General features: G+C 40.3%; 1 protein-coding gene across 13 annotated transcripts in view; it reads left to right on the forward strand.

The window, feature by feature from the left end:
- Window positions 1-18672, forward strand: part of BPTF (bromodomain PHD finger transcription factor) — a 131329-nt gene that overhangs the window by 21389 nt on the left and 91268 nt on the right. For all 13 annotated transcript variants that reach the window (XM_065910563.1, XM_065910569.1, XM_065910574.1 and 10 more), the window contains exon 2: window positions 17447-18269. In XM_065910563.1, coding sequence (XP_065766635.1) covers window positions 17447-18269 — 823 coding nt within the window. The remainder of the gene's footprint in view (window positions 1-17446; window positions 18270-18672) is intronic.

Consider the following 18672-nt stretch of genomic DNA (forward strand, 5'->3'; position numbering starts at 1 on the left):
GTATACCACATCTTTATCCATTCATCTGTTGGTGGCCATTTAAGTCGCTTAAGTCTTGGCTATTATAAAAAATTGGCTTCTGTTTAACTTCATATGTTAGAGTATGACTAAATGTTTAAAAAATGAAGTCATTTGAGATTTGTTTTATGACTTAGAATATTGTCTGTTTAGGTGACTATTCCATATGTACAAGGGAGGAAGATTCTGCTGTTTGGTAGAGTGTTCCATAAATGTCAATTAGGTGAAGTTTGTTGATGCTGTTGTTAAAGTCTTCTATATCCTTGTGGATTTTCCATCTACTTGTTCTGTTGATTACTAAGATAGGAGTGTTGAAATTTACAACCATTGTTAACAGCTCTGTTTTCTGTCTCCTTGCAGTTTTGTATGTTATCATGTATTTTGTGGTTCTGTTATTAGATTCATAAACATTTATGGTTGTTTGCCTTCTTGATTATTTGACCTCTTTATCATTATGAAATGACCTTCTTTACTCCGGTAATAGTCTTTGCTTAAAATCTGTTTGGTATTAATATATCAAATTCAGTTTCACTCTTTTTGAATGAGTGTTAGCATGGTATATCTTTTTCCATGCTTGTACTTTTAGTCTACTGTGTCATATTTTAAAGGAGTTCCTTGTTTGATTTTTAATCCAGTCTTATGACAGTGAATTCAGATTATTTACAATAAATATGTTTTTTCTTTTTTGGTCTCACTGCAAGGCTTGTGGGATCTTAGTTCCCCAACGAGGGATTGAACACTGGCCCTCGGGAGTGTTCATTGGACCCTGGCCTGCCAGGGAATTCCCACCTTTTTTCTTTTTCTTTTGGTTCCTCTGTTTCCTCTCTTTCCTGCCTGCGTTTTGCATCAGTTGAATATTGTCCTATTTTAATTTATTAGCTTTTTGGTTATATTTGTGCTACTTTTTTAGTGGTTCCTCTAGGAATTACAAAATACTTACCTACTTAGTTTTTTATCCCTTTAGGTAAAATTTTAAAGTGTCACAACCATAAAGGTTCACTTATCCTAGGCCCTTCCCCAGTGGTGTAATTGTCACATGTATGTCTACAGTTGTCTCTTTTTATTTATGGGGGACTGATTCCCAGGACCTCTGCAGGTAATCAAAATGTCCAGATGTCAAGTCCCTTATATAAAGTGGCACAGTACAGTCGGCCTTCTGAATCAAACTCTATTTACATTGAAAGCCCCACTAGACGTTGTGACAATTTTTTGCTCTCAACCGTTAATACATATTTTAAAGTGCTTAAGAGTTGAAACTACCTTTTTTTGTTTGTTTTTTAATTTATTGCTCTTCCTTTGTTTCTGAAAGTTCAGTTTTCACTCTGGTATTATTTCTCTTTGTTTTACTATTTTTACCATTTGTTTTAAAGCAGAATTTCAGGCATCAAGTTCTTGTAGTTTTTCTTCATCTGAAATGTTTTAATTTTTCCTAAATTGTTGAAGGGTATTTTTGAAGGTTATAAAATTCTGGGTTGATACTTCTGTAAGCACTTTAAAGATTATTCCACCCTCTGCAGTTATTTGAATTATTGTTCTCTCATGCATATTGTTGTTTTCTCTTGGTATTTGTAGATTTTCCCTCAACTGTATGTTCTGGGATTCCTTCCATACTCTGGGTTGCAGGGGCTCCCTTTGCTTGATCTACTGGCCAGAAAGATGTGATTTCCTTGTAGTTTCTGTAATTGGAGCCTCCCTTGAGGCAGGGCCCAGAAAGGGCGGGGGGAGTGAAATAACAAAACTGGGATTTCCCTCGTACTCTTCAGCTCCAGGGGACCCTTTCGTCAGTCTTCTGCCTGGACAGGGTTTCTCTGCGTTTTTCCTGTTCCTGCTTTTTGCCACAGATCCACTGTGAGCTTATTCTATTCCAGGAGGAAAAATAGGGAAACAGGCCTCTGCTTGTTGTTGGTGTTGCTCCCTCTGAGTTCCGACTCCTACCCCGTCCTTGTGCTTTTGCCCTCCCCTCCCGCAGCCCCCAGTCCTTCGGTGGTTGCTGCTTTTGTTCTCTGTCTAGAGGCTTTAGTTGCAGCTTGGTGGACCCTTTGGCGCTAGTGAGCTTACGCCATCTCGGCTTGGCTTTGGGCCACAGTCTTCTTATGAGCTGCGTAGTGTTCCCTTGTGCGGAAGTGCAATGTTATAGTCTTTTTATTTTAGTCAGTTCCTTATTGGTGGATGTTTAAATTATTTACAGCTTCTGGCTGCTGCAAACAGCACCAAAATGAGTATATATGTGCGTATGTTATATGGTGAATACCTAGGAAGGGAATTGCTGGATTAAAAAGTATGTATTATTCTGTAATTTTTCATAGATACTTAAACATAGTATGCTTCTGGATTTTATTTGCTGTTTTTAAAAACTATTTGTTTTCATTTGTAGCTGCACTGGGTCTTTGCTGATGCTCACGAGCTTCCTCCAGTTGCAGTGAGTGGGGGGCTCCTCTTGGTTGCAGTGCCTGGGCGTCTCATTGTGGTGGCTTCTCTTGTTGCAGAGCACAGGCTGAGGTGTGGGGTCTTCTTGAGACGTGTGGGCTCGGTAGTTGTGGCCCAGGGGGCTTAGTTGCTCCATGGCGTGTGGGATCCTCCTGGACCAGGGATTGAACCAGTGTCCCCTGCCTTGCGAGGTGGATTCTTAACCACTGGACCACCAGGAAACACCTTATTTGCTATTTTTAAAATGTATTTTAAATTTTAGTTTAGTAACTATGATTGGCCCATCATTTCTTTTGTGGAAGGGAGGGTGCTTCTCTTTGTTAGGTTTTGGTGTCACTGTCATCCTGGTTTTTTTAAAAAGGACTTTAAAAAAATCTTCTTTTTCTGCCCTCTGAAATATCTGAGCTGTTCTACGGATAAGAGCTTGCTGACATCTTCCTCAATTTCTCCTGTCGTTATTGGTTTGTTTTCTGGGTTTTTTTTTTTTTTTCTTCCTATTTTTGATTTAGTTTTGGTGTTCAGTAATTCTTTGACAGTTGTCCTTGCACTCAGGGTTTAGACTTTATTAGCATTATTTTAATAGCTTCTGTGCCTGTAGGAAGTTCTCCTTTATCATCACCAATTTTATTTATTATACTCGGTCCCACCTTTTCTTTTTTTAAAAAATTTTTAATTGGAAGAAAATTGCTTTAAATATGTTGGTTTCTGCCGTACAACAGCACAGATCGGCCGTAATTATACATACGTCACCTCCGTCCCTTCCCCCACCCCACGCCTCTAGGTCGTCACAGCGCCCCAGGCTGGGCTCCCTGTGTTGTCCAGCATCTTCTCACCAGCTCTCTGTTTTACACAGGGTAGTGTATATGTACTGCCTTCTCCTTTCATCCTGCTCTTCTCTTCCCTCACTGTGTCCAGAAGTGCATTCACTCTATCTGCATCTCCGTTCCTTCCCTGCAATTAGGTTCATCAATACCATTTTTCTACGTTCCATATATGTGTTAATATACTATATTTATTTTTCTCTTTCTGACTGACTTCACTCTGTGTAAGTGAAGTGAAGTCACTCAGTCGTGTCCGACTCTTTGTGACCCCTTGGACTATAGCCCACCAGGCTCCTCTGTCCATGGGATTTTCCAGGCAAGAATACTGGAGTGGGTTGCCATTTCCTGCTCCAGGAGATCGTCCCGACCCGGGGATTGAACCCGGGTCTCCCGCATCGTTGGCAGACACTTTACCATCTGAGCCACCAGGGAAGTCTCTTACTCTATGTAACAGTCTCTACATTCATCCACCTCACCTGAACTGACTCAGATTATTCGTTCTTTTTTTGACCGAGTAGTATTCCATTGTGTATATGTATCACATCTCTATCCATTCATCTGTTGATGCACATCTGGGTTGCTTTCATGTCCTAGCTATTGTAAATAGTGCTATGAACATTGGGTGCATGTGTCTTTTTCAATTATGGTTTTCTCAGGTATGTGCCCAATAGTGGGATTGCTGGGTCATAGTTCCCATCTTTTTTTGATTAGGTTAGTTGTGGTTGGGCCCTGTAGATTGCCTCTGACTGTACTCTTCACTGTTCTACTTCCTCTTTGTGGACACTTGAATTTATGACCTATGTTTACTTTTTAGTCTCCTAGATCCCTTAAGGTTTTTAAAGTGTTTTAAAGGCTCTTGCTGCTACTCTGTTTCTGTCCGGTTCTCCTTGGAGTTTTTATAGTTGTGCTTTATGTTGTTTGATTGTTTGATGCCAGTTTATTTGGTTTATTAATTCATGCAGCAACTAACTCAGGAATCTACCACGGGCCAAGCACTGTCCTGAATACTAGGCCAGACAAGTCAAACAGAAATTGTCCTGGCCACTGTGGAAGTTGCAGTCTAGTGGAGGCATATGTTAATTGAATGAAACTCGTAAGAGTTGAAAATGTAATAAAATACTATGAGGGAAAAGATCTGAATGAATGAGGAGCTGGCCACTTGAAAGAGTGGGAGGGAATATTCTAGGCAGAGAGAACAGCTGTGGGGAGACAGAAAGCTTTGCGAGGTCCAGGAGGCCAGTGTTACTGAAGCAGAAAGGAAGGGAGAGCGGCTGAGGTTGGAGCGGTCTGCAGGACCCCCCTCACGGAGGGCCTTGTGGGTCTCAGGAAGGAGTTTGGTGGGGACTCACTGAAAGGCTGCAACTGCGGAATGACGCAGTCCAGTCATATTTGCTTTTTATTAAGTTGTTCATAACTTCTGTATCTTCATTGTAGACTGCATCCTTTATCATTACAAAATGTTTGTTTAATTTAGGGATTTAAAAATTCTGCTTTTAGTTGAACTTTTATGAACCCTTTTTGTTTTCATTTCCTAGCTGGGGCATCCTGTTGAAAATAGCTAGTAGGTTGTTGGTTGGAAATAATGTCTCTGGGGTTAGGAAGAGAGGTCTGGGTAGAGAAATGCATTTAGAAGTCATTGATATTTGGGTGGTAATTGAGTCCACTGATAATTAAGGAAAAGTAGGAGAATCTGCTGAGGACTAAACTTTGGGGAATTTGGTATGTAAGACAGATGTTTGGCAGAGGAATACCGGTCAGGGAAAATGAGTCGTTTGGCAGAGGAAGTTTAGAAGGGTGTTGTGGCCAAATATGTCAGATGTTTTCAGAGAGAGGCTGGGTAAAACAGGTGATATGTTAACTATTAGTTGATGTTCTTGAGTTTGCAGTTAATTTAATAATCTTATTTAATCTTAGTCTATATTTATACTATAACATGATACTTCCTCTTAGCTTATATATTTAAAAAATGAAAACAAATAATTGAAGCAATTAAAAGTAAGAAACATATTTTCTAAACACTACATAATTTCAAATATGAAGAAAAGCTGAAAGAATAGTACAGTGAACACCCAGTATACCTTTCTCTTGAATTCACCAATTTTTTAAAAAACATTTTTGCTGTATTTATTTTCTCAGTCTTTTAAATTTTTCTTTTTGCTGAACTGTTTGACAGTAAATTGCAGGCATCATGACATTTCACTTCTAAATTCTGCAGCATACTCAATTCATTTAATTTAGCGCAGATGTAATATTCCATTTCAAAATTTCCCAATTGCCCTTTATTGCTGTTTTGTCTTTCTGTTTATCCAGGATTCAGTCAAGGGTCATGTGTTGTTTTTGGCTGATATCTCTTTTGTTCCTTTAATCTAGAGCTGTCCTGTCACTTTTGGAGAGGGACGGGTTCTTTTGTGATGATGACTTTTTGTTTTTTGGCCACATCGTGTGGCTTGTAGGATCTTAGTTCCTTGACCAGGAATCAAACCCAGTCCCTCAGCAGTGAAATCGTGGAGTCCTAACCACTGGGTCACCGGGGAATCCCCAACAGTGATATTTCTTAATTGTTTAGGCCAGTTGTCTTCAGAGCGTCTCACTGTTTGGGTTTATCTGATTGTTTTCTATAGACTCAGTTTAGATGTTTTTGGTGGGAATTCTGTGTAAGTGATGTTGTGTCTTCCTTTGTGCATCTCAGCAGGAGGTATGTCATCAGTTTGTTCCATTATTGACAATAAGTTTGATCACTTTGTAAACGTTGAGTCTGCCTTTTAAAGGTTCCCTTTTCCTCTTTGAAAGGAACAGGTAATTTATGAGGTGATATTGTGAGAATATCCCATTGCCCATCAGGCTTTCACCCAGTGGTTTTAGCATTCATTCAGGCCTTGCCTGATGCGGTTATTACACTCGTGATTGCATAATGGTTTTTTCTGATTTTTCATTCTTTCAGATATCAGTCAGCATTCGAAGAGCTCTCCCTTCCTCCCTTTCTTCTGAATGTTACTGTGGGCTGATGGATTCTTTTTTAATTCATTGTGAAAACTTAAGAGTTTTTTTTTTTTTTTTTTAAAGAGATTTTTATATCATAATAGTTCTTGTTCCAGATATTTAAGAAGCAAGATTCTTTGGTTATGTTACTTAAAATGTTTCGGAACTGTTCTAGAAATGTTTTATTTGGAGAAGAAACTAAAGAGGTATAATATGAAAAATTTTTATTTTTCAAAGGCTAAAAGAAATTAGTAAATAAATTCTTCAACTTTTGTTGAAGCCAGAATTTCACCTTTTCTACTGTAGTGAAAAATTTCTTGGCTATGAAGAAAGTAGCATATTCAGAAATTCTTGAACCACCATTGAGTTCAGTGGTAAGTCCCACTCCAGTATTCTTGCCAGGAAAATTCCAGGTGCAGGGGAACCTGGTGGGCTGCAGTCAGTGGGCTTGCAAAGAGGCGGACCCAACTGAGCGCATAGTAGCGCTGATTTTCAGGGGCTTCCTTGGTGGCTCAGATGGTAAATAATCCGCCTGCATGCAAGAGACCTGGGTTCGATCCCTGGGTGGGTAGGATCCCCTGGAGAAGAGAATGGCTACCCACTCCAGTATTCTTGTCTGGTGAATGCCATAGACAGAGGAGCCTGGCGGGCTACAGTGCATGGGGTCGCGAAGAGTTGGACACGACTGAACAACTAGGCATACTACGGAAGTAAGCTTTTCAGATATAAGAAACTTTCCTCTTAAAATCATGAGAAAATACTTCAAACATTCAAAAAGTTTGAAAAATAAGGTAATGTACACTCTTGAACACCCTAGCCAGATTTAGTAAATACTGACATTTTCTCCATACTTGTTCCAGTTCTATTTTAAGAGAATGTTAGAGGTTAAGTTAACATTCTCTCTCCTTTTCCCTTCCTTGCCCCTCGAGAGGTATTTATCCTCCTGAAGTTGGTGTGTATCATTCCCATCCATGTTTTTATACTCGTCCTGTATATGTTTATGGACTTCCCTGGTGACTCAGACGGTAAAGAGTCTGCCTTCAATGCGGGAGACCTGGGTTTGATCCCTGGGTTGGGAAGATCCCCTGGGGCAGGAACTCCAGTATTCTTGCCGGGAGAATTCCATGGACAGGGGATTGTCAGTTTACAGTCCATGGGGTTGCAAACAGTCAGACACAACTGAGCAACTTTCACTTTTACATGTTTATATGCCGTTATTGTTTTATATTTTAAATTTTTACATAGATGGCCTTTGGGTGTTTGATTAACTTGCTTGTTTTACTTTTTAAAAAGTATTCGTTATTCGTGTTGATACACCTAGTTCATCTGTTTTTAAATACAATGTAATATTCTGTTATATTTATCCATTTCCTCCTGATGAACATTTAGGTTATTTCCAATTTTGGGGGTGCTTCTTTAGAATGCATATCATGTAATCTTTATCAATTCTTAAGTCTATATGTATATGTATATATTTATATGGATTTCTTTATCTGAGGCTTGCATCTTTATTTCAGTTTTGATAGACTCCTTATTTTGCTGGAATTTCACAGAGAATGCTTTTAGTATTTTTCGATTGTTTTAAAGAGAGAGACTACTGAAATGTGTCTTAGCCTTGTGTTGTTAACCCATTGGGGTAAAGTTGTGGAGTAGTCCCTAGATATATTTCTAGACCAGGGTTCTCCAAAGAACTTTCTGGGGTGATGGAAATGTTCTGTATTTATACTGTCCAGCCTGGTAGCCACTAACCATACATGGCTATTAAACACTTGAAATGATGCCTCTTGTTAAAATTTTTGCTTTAGGTGTTCAAACTTTCTAACTCTGATTGATCTCCTTTAGCTGCTATTTCTGCCACCTGCACAAAGGACTCTTGTTATTTCTCAAATGCCTTTTACCTGAGAGGTTGACTCAAGTGGTTTTTTTAATAATAGGGGAGAAAGTCTAATGCAGTAAAGAGCATAAGCTTAAGAGACAGGTGGACTTCTCCTTTAACTGTAACTCTTAGTGGCACTGACTATGTTACCTTGGACCAGTCATTCGGCCTTTCTATATGCATCTTTAAAAGGAGATAATAATAATACCTAGTTCATGGAGTTGATGTGGAGATAATGCATTTAAATGTGTTTATTAGCACAATTCCTCTCTCTGGTGTATAGGAAGCCCTTGTGAAAGCTAGCTGCTATTTTTCCTGTTATTACTGAAATGGAAGGATAGAGAATGGAGACAAAGGAGATTCCCTGGAAGAACACAAACTCGTGAGTAATAATCTTAAAGCTAGATTGGGGCACTATTCCAGATCAAAGGGAGATATCCTTGTTTGGACAAATTAGTTTCATAATTTAAAAAAAAGTGTGTGTTAGTTGCTCAGTGCGTCTGACTCTTTGCAACCCCATGGGCAGTAACCCGCCAAGCTCCTCTGCTGATGGAGTTCTCTGGGCGAGAACACTGGAGTGGTTAGCCGTTACCTTCTCCAGGGGATCTGACCGACTCAGAGATTGGACCTGGGTCTCCCGCACTGCAGGCAAGATTCTTTACTGCCTGGGCCACCAGGGGAGCCCGAATTTAAAAAGATGACTAGTAAATACATTGTTGTTCAGTTGCTAAGTTGTGTCTGACTCTTTGTGACCTCATGGACTGTAGCCCACCAGGCTCCTCTGTCCATGGAATTTTCCAGGCAAGAACACTGGACTGAGTTGCAGTTTCCTTCTCCAGGGAATTTTCCTGACCCAGGGACTGAACCCCAGTCTCCTGTATTGGCAGGCGACTTCTTTACCACTGAGCCACCTGGGAAGTCCAGTAAGCATATTACAGATGATTTATTTTGTTATGCCATTCATGGTTTATGTGTAACATTAGATTAAAGAATGAGACTTGATTAGATACTGAATATTAACTTCTGTTGGAAACAAACTTTGCTCACCCCGTATACCAATACTGAGTGTACATCTTTCTTCCGTCAGATAGCAGTTAGAAATAGGGGGACAATACTAACATTTTTCTTTCTTTTTTTTTTTTTTGTAGAAACACACATATATAGAGAGTTATGGGGTCTAAAAGTCTGAAAATATTGTAAATATCCTTCTTAGTATAATACAATAAAAATGTGTAAGCCAAACTGAAAAATCTGCAGTGGCATCTGGATTTTAATCTTGACCTGACTGCACCCTGGATCTCTGCCCTTTGTAGGTAGTTTTGCTTCTGGGTATCATTTGTTGAACACTTTTAAAATTTTAGTTATTACAATAAAACATGATCTGTGCTCTCAAGAAGTTAACACATGAGCTGAGGACCCGTAATTGCCTGCAGTATAAATGTGCTCACGCTACAACAGAGAGCTGTACAGGGTCAGAGAAGCACGGGGCCTGGAGGCCCAGGAGAAGACGGAAAGGTAACATCTGATCAGGGCCTTGAAAAAGGTCTAGAATTTCTTGCAGCTTCAGCAAATGAAGGCAATATCTACTTAAAATGTATAGAGAAGTTTTTAAATGAAAACAATGGGAAATTAACAAATACAGATTGTGCCAACAGTGTATATTTAAAAAACTCCAAGCGTGTAGAAAAGGACCCCAAGCAACAGTTAACACTTAATGTTATTGACCAGTTCTTCCAAAGAACTCAGAGAAGAGGGTGTCCCCATAGACCCTATTAAGTAAACCTCTATTATGAAATTCAAAGGAGTAGAAAGTATCGCCTCAGCAGCTGCCAGGTTATTTAAATAGTGTACATAAAAACATAATTCTTCTGTTAAGGTAATAATCTGTCACATGGACCAGAATCCTTGTTGTTCAGTCAAGAAACTTTGTATTGGAAATACATTGACAAATTCTCGGTCTTTGGTTCCCCTCCCCCCACCCCCTACCTCCCAGCCCCCATGCAGACCACTTTCCATCCTTAGCATTTTCTCTTTGTGGTCTTATTAATGTCTTTGATTAGGCTTCAGTTTACTTTCACACCAGTCCTCTTCTAATCATGCCTTGAGGCAGCCTCTTAGCTTTCTTGCCTTGAGTTTCTACAAAAGCTTTACTTTTTGCTTGGTAGGTGGAATATCCAATTTCAGTAAAGCCCTGATTTTCAAACTTGACTACACATGGGAATTATCTGGGGGAGAAAGGTTAAAAATACAGATTACTCGGTGTAACTCTATGGCTGATTCATATCAATGTATGACAAAACCCACTGAAAAAAAAATTAATAAATAAAAAAATAAATAAATAAAATAAAATATATCCCATAAAAAAAATACAGATTACTGAGCTTCACCTGGGGTCTGTAAATTTGAGTTGCATTTTGCTACTCTACTTCTAACAGTTTCAGTTCAGTTCAATTCATTCACTCAGTCGTGTGCGACTCTTTGTGACTCCATGGCTGGCAGCACACCAGGCTTCCCTGTCCATCACCAACTCCCAGAGCTTGCTCAAACTCATGTCCGTTGAGTCGGTGATGCCGTCCAACCATCTCATCCTCTGTCATCCCCTTCTGCCTTCAGTCTTTCCCAGCGTCAGGGTCTTTTCCAATGAGTCAATTCTCATCAGGCGGCCAAAATATTGGAACTTTAGCATCCGTCCTTCCGATTAATATTCAGGACTGATTTCCTTTAGGATTGACTGGTTGGATCTCCTTGCAGTTCAAGGGACTCTCAAGAGTCTTCTCCATCACCACAGTTCAAAAGCATCAATTCTTCGGTGCTCAGCTTTCTGTATGATCCAACTCTCACATCTGTACATGACTACTGTAAAAACCATAGCTTTGACTATACAGACTTTGTTGGTAAAGTAATATCTCTGCTTTTTAATATGCTATCTAGGTTTGTCATAGCTTTTCTTCCAAGGAGCAAGTGTCTTTTAATTTTGTGGCTGCTGCAGTCACCATCTGCAGTGATTTTGGAGCCCAAGAAAATAAAGTCTGTCACTGTTTCCATTGTTTCCCCATCTATTTGCCGTGAAGTGATGGGACTGGGTGCCATGATCTTTGTTTTTTGAAATTTTAGTTTTAAGTCAGCTTTTTCACTCTCCTCTTTCACTTTCATCAAGAAGCTCTTTAGTTCCTCTTTGCTTTCTACCATAAGGATGGTGTCATCTACATATCTGAGGTTATTGGTATTTCTCCCAGCAGTCTGGATTCCAGCTTGTGCTTTATCCAGCCTAGCATTTCACATGATGTACTCCGCATAGAAGTTGAATAAGCAGGGTGACAATATACAGCCTTGACGTACTCTTATCCCAGTTTGGAACCAGTCTGTTGTTCCATGTCTGGTTCTAACTGTTGCTTCTTGACCTGCATACAGATTTCTCAGGAGGCAGATAAGGTGGTCTGGTATTCCCATCTCTTTAAGAATTTTCCACAGTTTGTTGCGATCCACAGTCAAAGGTTTTAGTGTAGTCAATGAAGCAGAAGTAGAACTTTTTCTGAAATTTTCTTGCTTTCTCAATGATCCAGTGGATGTTGGCAATTTGATCTCTGGTTGTCTGCCTTGTCTCAATCCAGCTTGAATATCTGGAAGTTACCTCTCAGGTCACGTACTATGGAAACCTAGCTTGGAGAATTTTGAGCATTACTTTGCTAGCGTGTGAGATGAGTGAAATTGTGCAGTAGTTTGAATATTCTTTGGCATTGCCTCTCTTTGGAATTGGAATGAAAACCGACCTTTTCCAGTACTGTGGCTACTGCTGAGTTTTCCGAATTTGCTGGCATATTGAGTGCAGCACTTTCACAGCATCATCTTTCAGGATTTAAAATAGCTCAACTGGAATTCCATCACCTCCACTAGATTCGTTTGTAGTCATACTTCCTATGGCCCACTTGATTTCGCGCTCCAGGATGTCTGGCTCTAGGTGAGTGATCACACCATTGTGGTTATCTGGGTCTTTAAGATCTTTTTGTATGGTTCTCCTGTGCATTCTTTAGCAGTGTACCATGTGATTTTGCTGCACTTCCAGTTTTAGGATGGATAGTTTCAAGGCAGCATCTCAGGCTTTGTATCCTGGCCACTCTGGACAGCGTGCCGTGCTGTGCTCAGTTGTGTCTGAGTCTATGTGACCTCTCTCCATGGGACTTCCCAGGCAAGAATACTGGAGTGGGTTGCTGTTTCCTCCTCCAGGAGATCTTCCTGACCTAGGGATCGAACCCGCATCTCCTGCGTCCCCTGTCTTGGCAGCTGGATTCCTTACCGCTGAGCCACCACGGCAGCCCCAGTGAGGCAGGCAGGATCCAACCAGGGAAGGAGCCAGGGCCCTCCTCAGTGAGTGCAGAGACCTCACCAGGGGGTGTCAGGAAACTCCTGAGAGGTGTTTTTCAGATTGTGGGCTGCATGCCGCATGTTTTAAAAGCAGAAAAAGAATGGAATAGAAGGTATTGAAATGGGATGGAAGAGAAGATATTAGTCTAAGTGAAAGTGAAAGAAAGTGAAAGTCGCTCAGTCATGTCCCACTCTTTGCAACCCCATGGACTGTACAGTCCATGGAATTCTCCAGGCCAGAATACTGGAGTGGGGAGCTGTTCCCTTCTCCAGGGGAATCTTCCCAACCCAGGGATGGAACCCAGGTCTCCCACATTGCGGGTGGATTCTTTACCAGCCGAGCCACAAGGGAAGCCCAAGAATACTGGAGTGGGTACCCTATCCCTTCTCTAGTGGATCTTCTCAACCCAGGAATCGAACCAGGGTTTCCTGCATTGCAGGCGGATCCTTCACCAACTGAGCTATGAGGGAAGCTAAGAGTAGTGCTTAAAAGACTTTAGTTTTGGGCTGTATACTAGGTTGAGATATAAAATGTATTCTTATTTTGGGTCGTGGACAAAAAGTTTGCAGACTGCTCTCTCAAGGTTATGTGTATAGCCTTAACCTGGCTCTTGCTAACTTGCTCCCCAAAGTGGTGGTGTCACTTTAGGGTCCCAAAGATGATATACCAGTGTTTCTGTTGTCTGTTCTTCTCAACAGTTTGTTTGGATGGACTTTAAAATTTTTGTCTGTTGATGAGTATGAAACAGTATCTCGTGGTTTTACTCCGCCTTTTCCGAATAGCTAGTGAGGTTGACGTTAATCACTTTTTTCTTTAATACAGGTAAATACAGATAAATCTAATTTATCTGCTAGATATTAGATCAGTGTTGCAGTGGTAATGAGGATAATCTTCAGTGGTATATTATAAATACATTTCCCTGAATAGTTGAAATGACTTGACTTGCTAGTACTAATGATTGACAGTTGAGGGGCGTAAGTGGTTTAATTTTATGAGTTTTCTCTCTATACTCTATGCTTAAACGTGAATCTTTGAATTTGGCATAATGACCTTATATTTGTGTTCATACAAGACCATCAGTAGCCATTATTACTAGCATCGTTTTATTGATTTGAATATTAATATTTTTATGTATTTGCACAGATACCTGCCCAGTATTTTTCTTAAAATATAGTAAAAATATGTGCATGTGATGTTTAAGACTATAGAAGGATAAAAAAAATTGGCCTTTCTTCCTTCCTTTCCTCCATTTATCCTCCCCAGAAGCAACTATAAAAAAGATTCTTATATGACCTCTTAGATGCATATACTATATTGCTCTTTCCCCCCTTTTTTTTGTTTGTTTCTAATTTCTTTTCTCAAATGACATTCTCATCATTATTTTGTAGCTGGCTTTTTCTTCTATTTAATAACATATCTCCAAGATTTTTTATTTCAACCCGTATGAATATCATCTTATTCTTTTCAACTGCTATATTGGATGCTATTATCTATATGCATTGTAATTTATGATTTAAGTATTGATGTATATTTAGGTTAAATGAAAAAAACCCAGAAAATACACACAAAGAAACTGTTGCATTAAGTATTTTGTACTTATTTAAATGCATGTGTCTGTATATCTGTAGAATAACTTCTAGGAGGTGGAATTGCTGGGTCAAAGGGCTATGCCTTCAGATAGATTTTTGCCAAATTGCCTTCTTAACAATTGAACTTATTTAAACTTTCTCAATAATACTTCAGAATGAACTGACTAGTATTTAATGTTAACTTTGAAAAGTGCTCACATTGTTCAGTGTGTATATAGTTGTAGTTTGAATATACCCTATTTTGTGGTTTCCAGCTAGATACTGGAGTGTAGAATTTGTGAGCCTTTTTTTGCCTTCTTCTTACCTCTAAACCTAATAGAAAGTAAACATGCTTTAGCTTAAGATAAAGCTAAATGAATTGTTAAATATCCAAATACAGTGGTTATCCAAAATCTTTTAGAATCTGTGAAAGCTGATACTTTAAAATTAGACGTTGGACAGTGTTTCTGTTACTGTCTACTACAGAAGAGTACTATCAACAGTCTTTTTTTAGGGGAAAAGACATTAACTGCTCTCATTGATAGTCTTTACGTAGCAATTTTCTGAGTTTCTCATTATAAAAGATTTATATACTGTGTTAAATACTGTTTTAATCAGTTCCCTTTTATTTGCAAGTGACAGAAAACCAACATGTTCACTTTAAGCAAAAGGGGAGTGGTTTTTGGTTTGTGTGACTGGGAGATTTGAACGACAGCTTCTGCCAGTACTCCTGAGTTATAGCAGTACTTTTCTCCCACTCCTGCTTCTTCTGTCTCTTGTGTTTATTCCCTTCTTCCACAAGGGTGGTAAAGGTGGGTTGGCCCCAGACCACCTCTGGCTACCATCTTGGAAAGAACAAGCTTCAGAGTACTTCTCACTCAACATCTGAATATAAAATATCAGTCAGGACTCTAGCTGGCCCGCAGTGCCAATGATCGGGAGATGGAATACTATGTTTGAGGACCCCATCAGATTCAGGTGGTGTAGGGGGAAGGTAATTCTCTAAAGAGAGTGATGCTGGCAAATGCTGCTAGTAAAAGAAGCATTTGTCAAATCTTTCATAGGTCTAAGAGGTGGGTGTTCAGCTGCAGAGGTGGAATAGATACCATGAACAGGTAAATTATAAGGTAACAAATGGCTCAGAGAAGGCAACAAGAATTCAGAAGAGTTTGGGGGAGTTAGAGTAGTCTTTTGCAGGAAGTGGCACCAGAGTCAAATGTTAAGGTGGCTATGTTCTATTCCACTCCACTTGATTTCTTGCTTCATAAGGTCACTTTTATCCATCTTTTTCTTCGTTCTCACAGCCAGACTCTGAATCCAGGTCTTTATTTTCTCGGTAGTTGCAGAAGATGCCCTGTTTCTGATCTCTTCCCTTTGTCCTTTTCATTGTACATACTGAAGCCAGAGAAGACTTTCTAGAACACTCTTCTCATGTCTCTGCCCTGCTCAGGTTCTCTTTACAACCTTCATTACTGTCTGAATAAAGTGCTGCACAAATGCCTGCACCTAACATTTAAGGATCCCTGTGTTCTGGTCCTCGAACTACTTTTCCAACCTTTCCTTCTGCACTCTTTTACTCGGACTCTCTTTGACAGCATTTTGCATAAACAGCCGAGAGGAACACAGGCACTGTCTCTGTAAGCAGGTTTGTCTCAGTTGGTGACTTGTATTTCTTCTCTTGGATTTGAGGGATTCCTCTAGGTTCAGTCTTCCCTTAATCCCTTTCGGCTTTCTTTTATTTATACTTAAGCAGCTGAGACCCAAATAGTTTCCAGAAGACAGTGAAATGGACTGCATTACCATCATGATGCTTATCACTAGTATGGTGATTCTGTGACTTAGTTGAGTCTGTGAAAACTGCATCTTTGTAGTAGATGAAAATTTGCTAAGATGAAGGAGGTTTCTTTCCTTACTACGTAGGGTGGGTGCTCAGTCACTAAAAGTTGTGTCTGACTCTTTGCAACCCCATGAACTGTAGCCTGTCAGGCTCCTCTGTCCATGGGATTTCCCAGGCAAGAATACTGGAGTGGGTTGCCATTTCCTTCTCCAGGGGCTCTTCCCGACCCAGGGATGGAACTTGAATCTTCTTCTTGGCAGGCGGATTCTTTACCACTGAGCCACCAGGGGGAAGCCCCTTACTATATAAGCTCACCTGTGAAGTCTTGCCTAGGGTGATCCCTTGAACCTTTTTCTACAGAAAGTAATGGATATAGTCTTATTTGGAAAATCTTTCCAGTGAATGAATATGGGGAGTAGTGCTTTGTATAAAAGATCTTGACCTTTTATATCCTTTAGTGTACTTTCTTCTCCTGGTGTCCTGTACCCTTTTAGTTTGTACCTAATGAGAGTTAGCTGCTCCTGAGGGGGGCTTAGGAATGGGGACGGAAGAGGCAATCAAGAGGTGACCAGCAGCCCAAATCCATGGTTACCATAAAGCTTAATTGTGAAAAGTGAATCCAGTGTTAACTGATCTTGATAAAATTAATCCTGGTATTTAAAAATACATTTCTTGTTCTGTAAACATCATTGAAAAGTGTAATAATAGTAATGCAGGCATAGCATTTTAAGAGAAACTTGTTTCTTTCCACAAGTTTTCTTATTAAAATACTTCATAGACTTTTTCTGAGGATTGAATGAGATCTGCATGCTTGTTATAAACTAAGCCCTCAAATGATATGTGTTGGTATATTTACTTACACACGTAGGTATTCCTAGACTGGACATCGCAGCTCTTAATTTGGCAAGCAGGCACCTGCTATTGCTTAATTTATACTGAAAAATTACAATCTGTTGTCTGTTTCTTAAGTGAACCCCCGACCTCATTTTCTCCCAGTATTGGAACCTTGCTTGTCTTCTCTCTTCCTTCCTCCTTCTTCCTTTCTGTCTCAGCCCTAACCTTGAGCTTTATGTGGAACTCCGGAAGTACTTCTGGCCGAGGAAGAGGGCTGCTGCACCAGCGGACTTCCTGTCTGGTCGCTGAGAGCCATTTCTTAGTGCAGCCGGAGCACCAGATTGCGCCTGTTCTCTTGGAGATGTCTTTTTTTCATTTATATTCTCGTCGAGTCTTTCACAAATACACTGTTAACTTTTTTATCATGATTACTTATAAACCAGTTAACCCCTCTAGGTAATTGAGAACTGAATATAATTGCAGTTTATTTTGTACTTCTGGTTTGGGATATAATGGGAAAACTTTGCATTTAGATTTTCTACAGATTTAAAGATCAGAGCTAAATCATTGCTTCTTGGTTCTTTGAACTTGGCAGCTATTAGAAAAATAGAAGTATGGCATATCTCTTTTCGGAGGTATATGTCCAAACAGGAAAAACTAGAAAACCCATAGTTTGTAGAAATGAGGTCTTGATTTGTAATTATACCATTTCTTTCTTTATAGGTAGGCGAAAACCGAGAGTACATCGGCCTCGTTCTCCAATATTGGAAGAAAAAGACATCCCACCCCTTGAATTTCCCAAGTCCTCTGAGGATTTAATGGTGCCTAACGAGCATATAATGAATGTTATTGCCATTTATGAGGTATTGCGGAACTTTGGCACGGTTCTAAGGTTATCTCCTTTTCGCTTCGAGGACTTCTGTGCGGCTCTGGTGAGTCAAGAGCAGTGCACACTCATGGCAGAGATGCACGTCGTGCTTTTGAAAGCAGTCTTGCGTGAAGAAGACACTTCCAATACTACCTTTGGACCCGCCGATCTGAAAGACAGCGTGAATTCCACGCTGTATTTCATCGATGGCATGACGTGGCCAGAGGTGCTGCGGGTGTACTGTGAGAGTGACAAGGAGTACCATCACGTTCTTCCTTACCAGGAAGCAGAGGACTATCCTTATGGACCAGTGGAGAACAAGATCAAAGTTCTGCAGTTCTTAGTCGACCAGTTTCTCACCACAAACATCGCCCGTGAGGAGCTGATGTCCGAAGGGGTGATCCAGTACGACGACCACTGTCGGGTCTGTCACAAACTCGGGGATTTGCTTTGCTGCGAGACCTGCTCGGCGGTGTACCACTTGGAATGTGTGAAGCCGCCGCTCGAGGAGGTGCCGGAGGATGAGTGGCAGTGTGAAGTCTGTGTAGCACATAAGGTGCCTGGTGTGACTGACTGCGTTGCTGAAATCCAAAAAAACAAACCCTATATTCGACACGAACCTATCGGATATGACAGAAGTCGGAGGAAATACTGGTTCTTAAACCGAAGACTCATAATGTGAGTACATCTGGTCTTAGGTTTTTTTGGTGTGTATTTAAAATTAAGCCAGCTTCCTTCATGATTGATGTAGCAGAGCTGTGCTGCCGATGTGATACAAAGTTTTGTGATTTAATAATGAGTTGTATGCGTGTGTGCCAAGTCGCTTCAGTAGTGTTCGACTCTTTGCGACCCAGTGGACTGTCGCCCGCCAGGCTCCTCTGTCCGTGGGATTCTCCAGGCAAGAATACTGGAGTGAGTTACTGTGTCCTTCTCCAGGGGATCTTCTCCACCCAGGGGTCAAACCCCCGTGTCCTGCATCTCCTGTATCGGCAGGGTGACTCTTTACCACTGGCACCATCTGGGAAGCCCAATGAATTGTGTAGTTTCATAACTACTAATTGAAGGAATATGTGCATTAAAA

This window comes from Muntiacus reevesi, chromosome 18 (genome assembly GCF_963930625.1).
Source record: "Muntiacus reevesi chromosome 18, mMunRee1.1, whole genome shotgun sequence".
Lineage (NCBI taxonomy): Eukaryota > Metazoa > Chordata > Mammalia > Artiodactyla > Cervidae > Muntiacus > Muntiacus reevesi.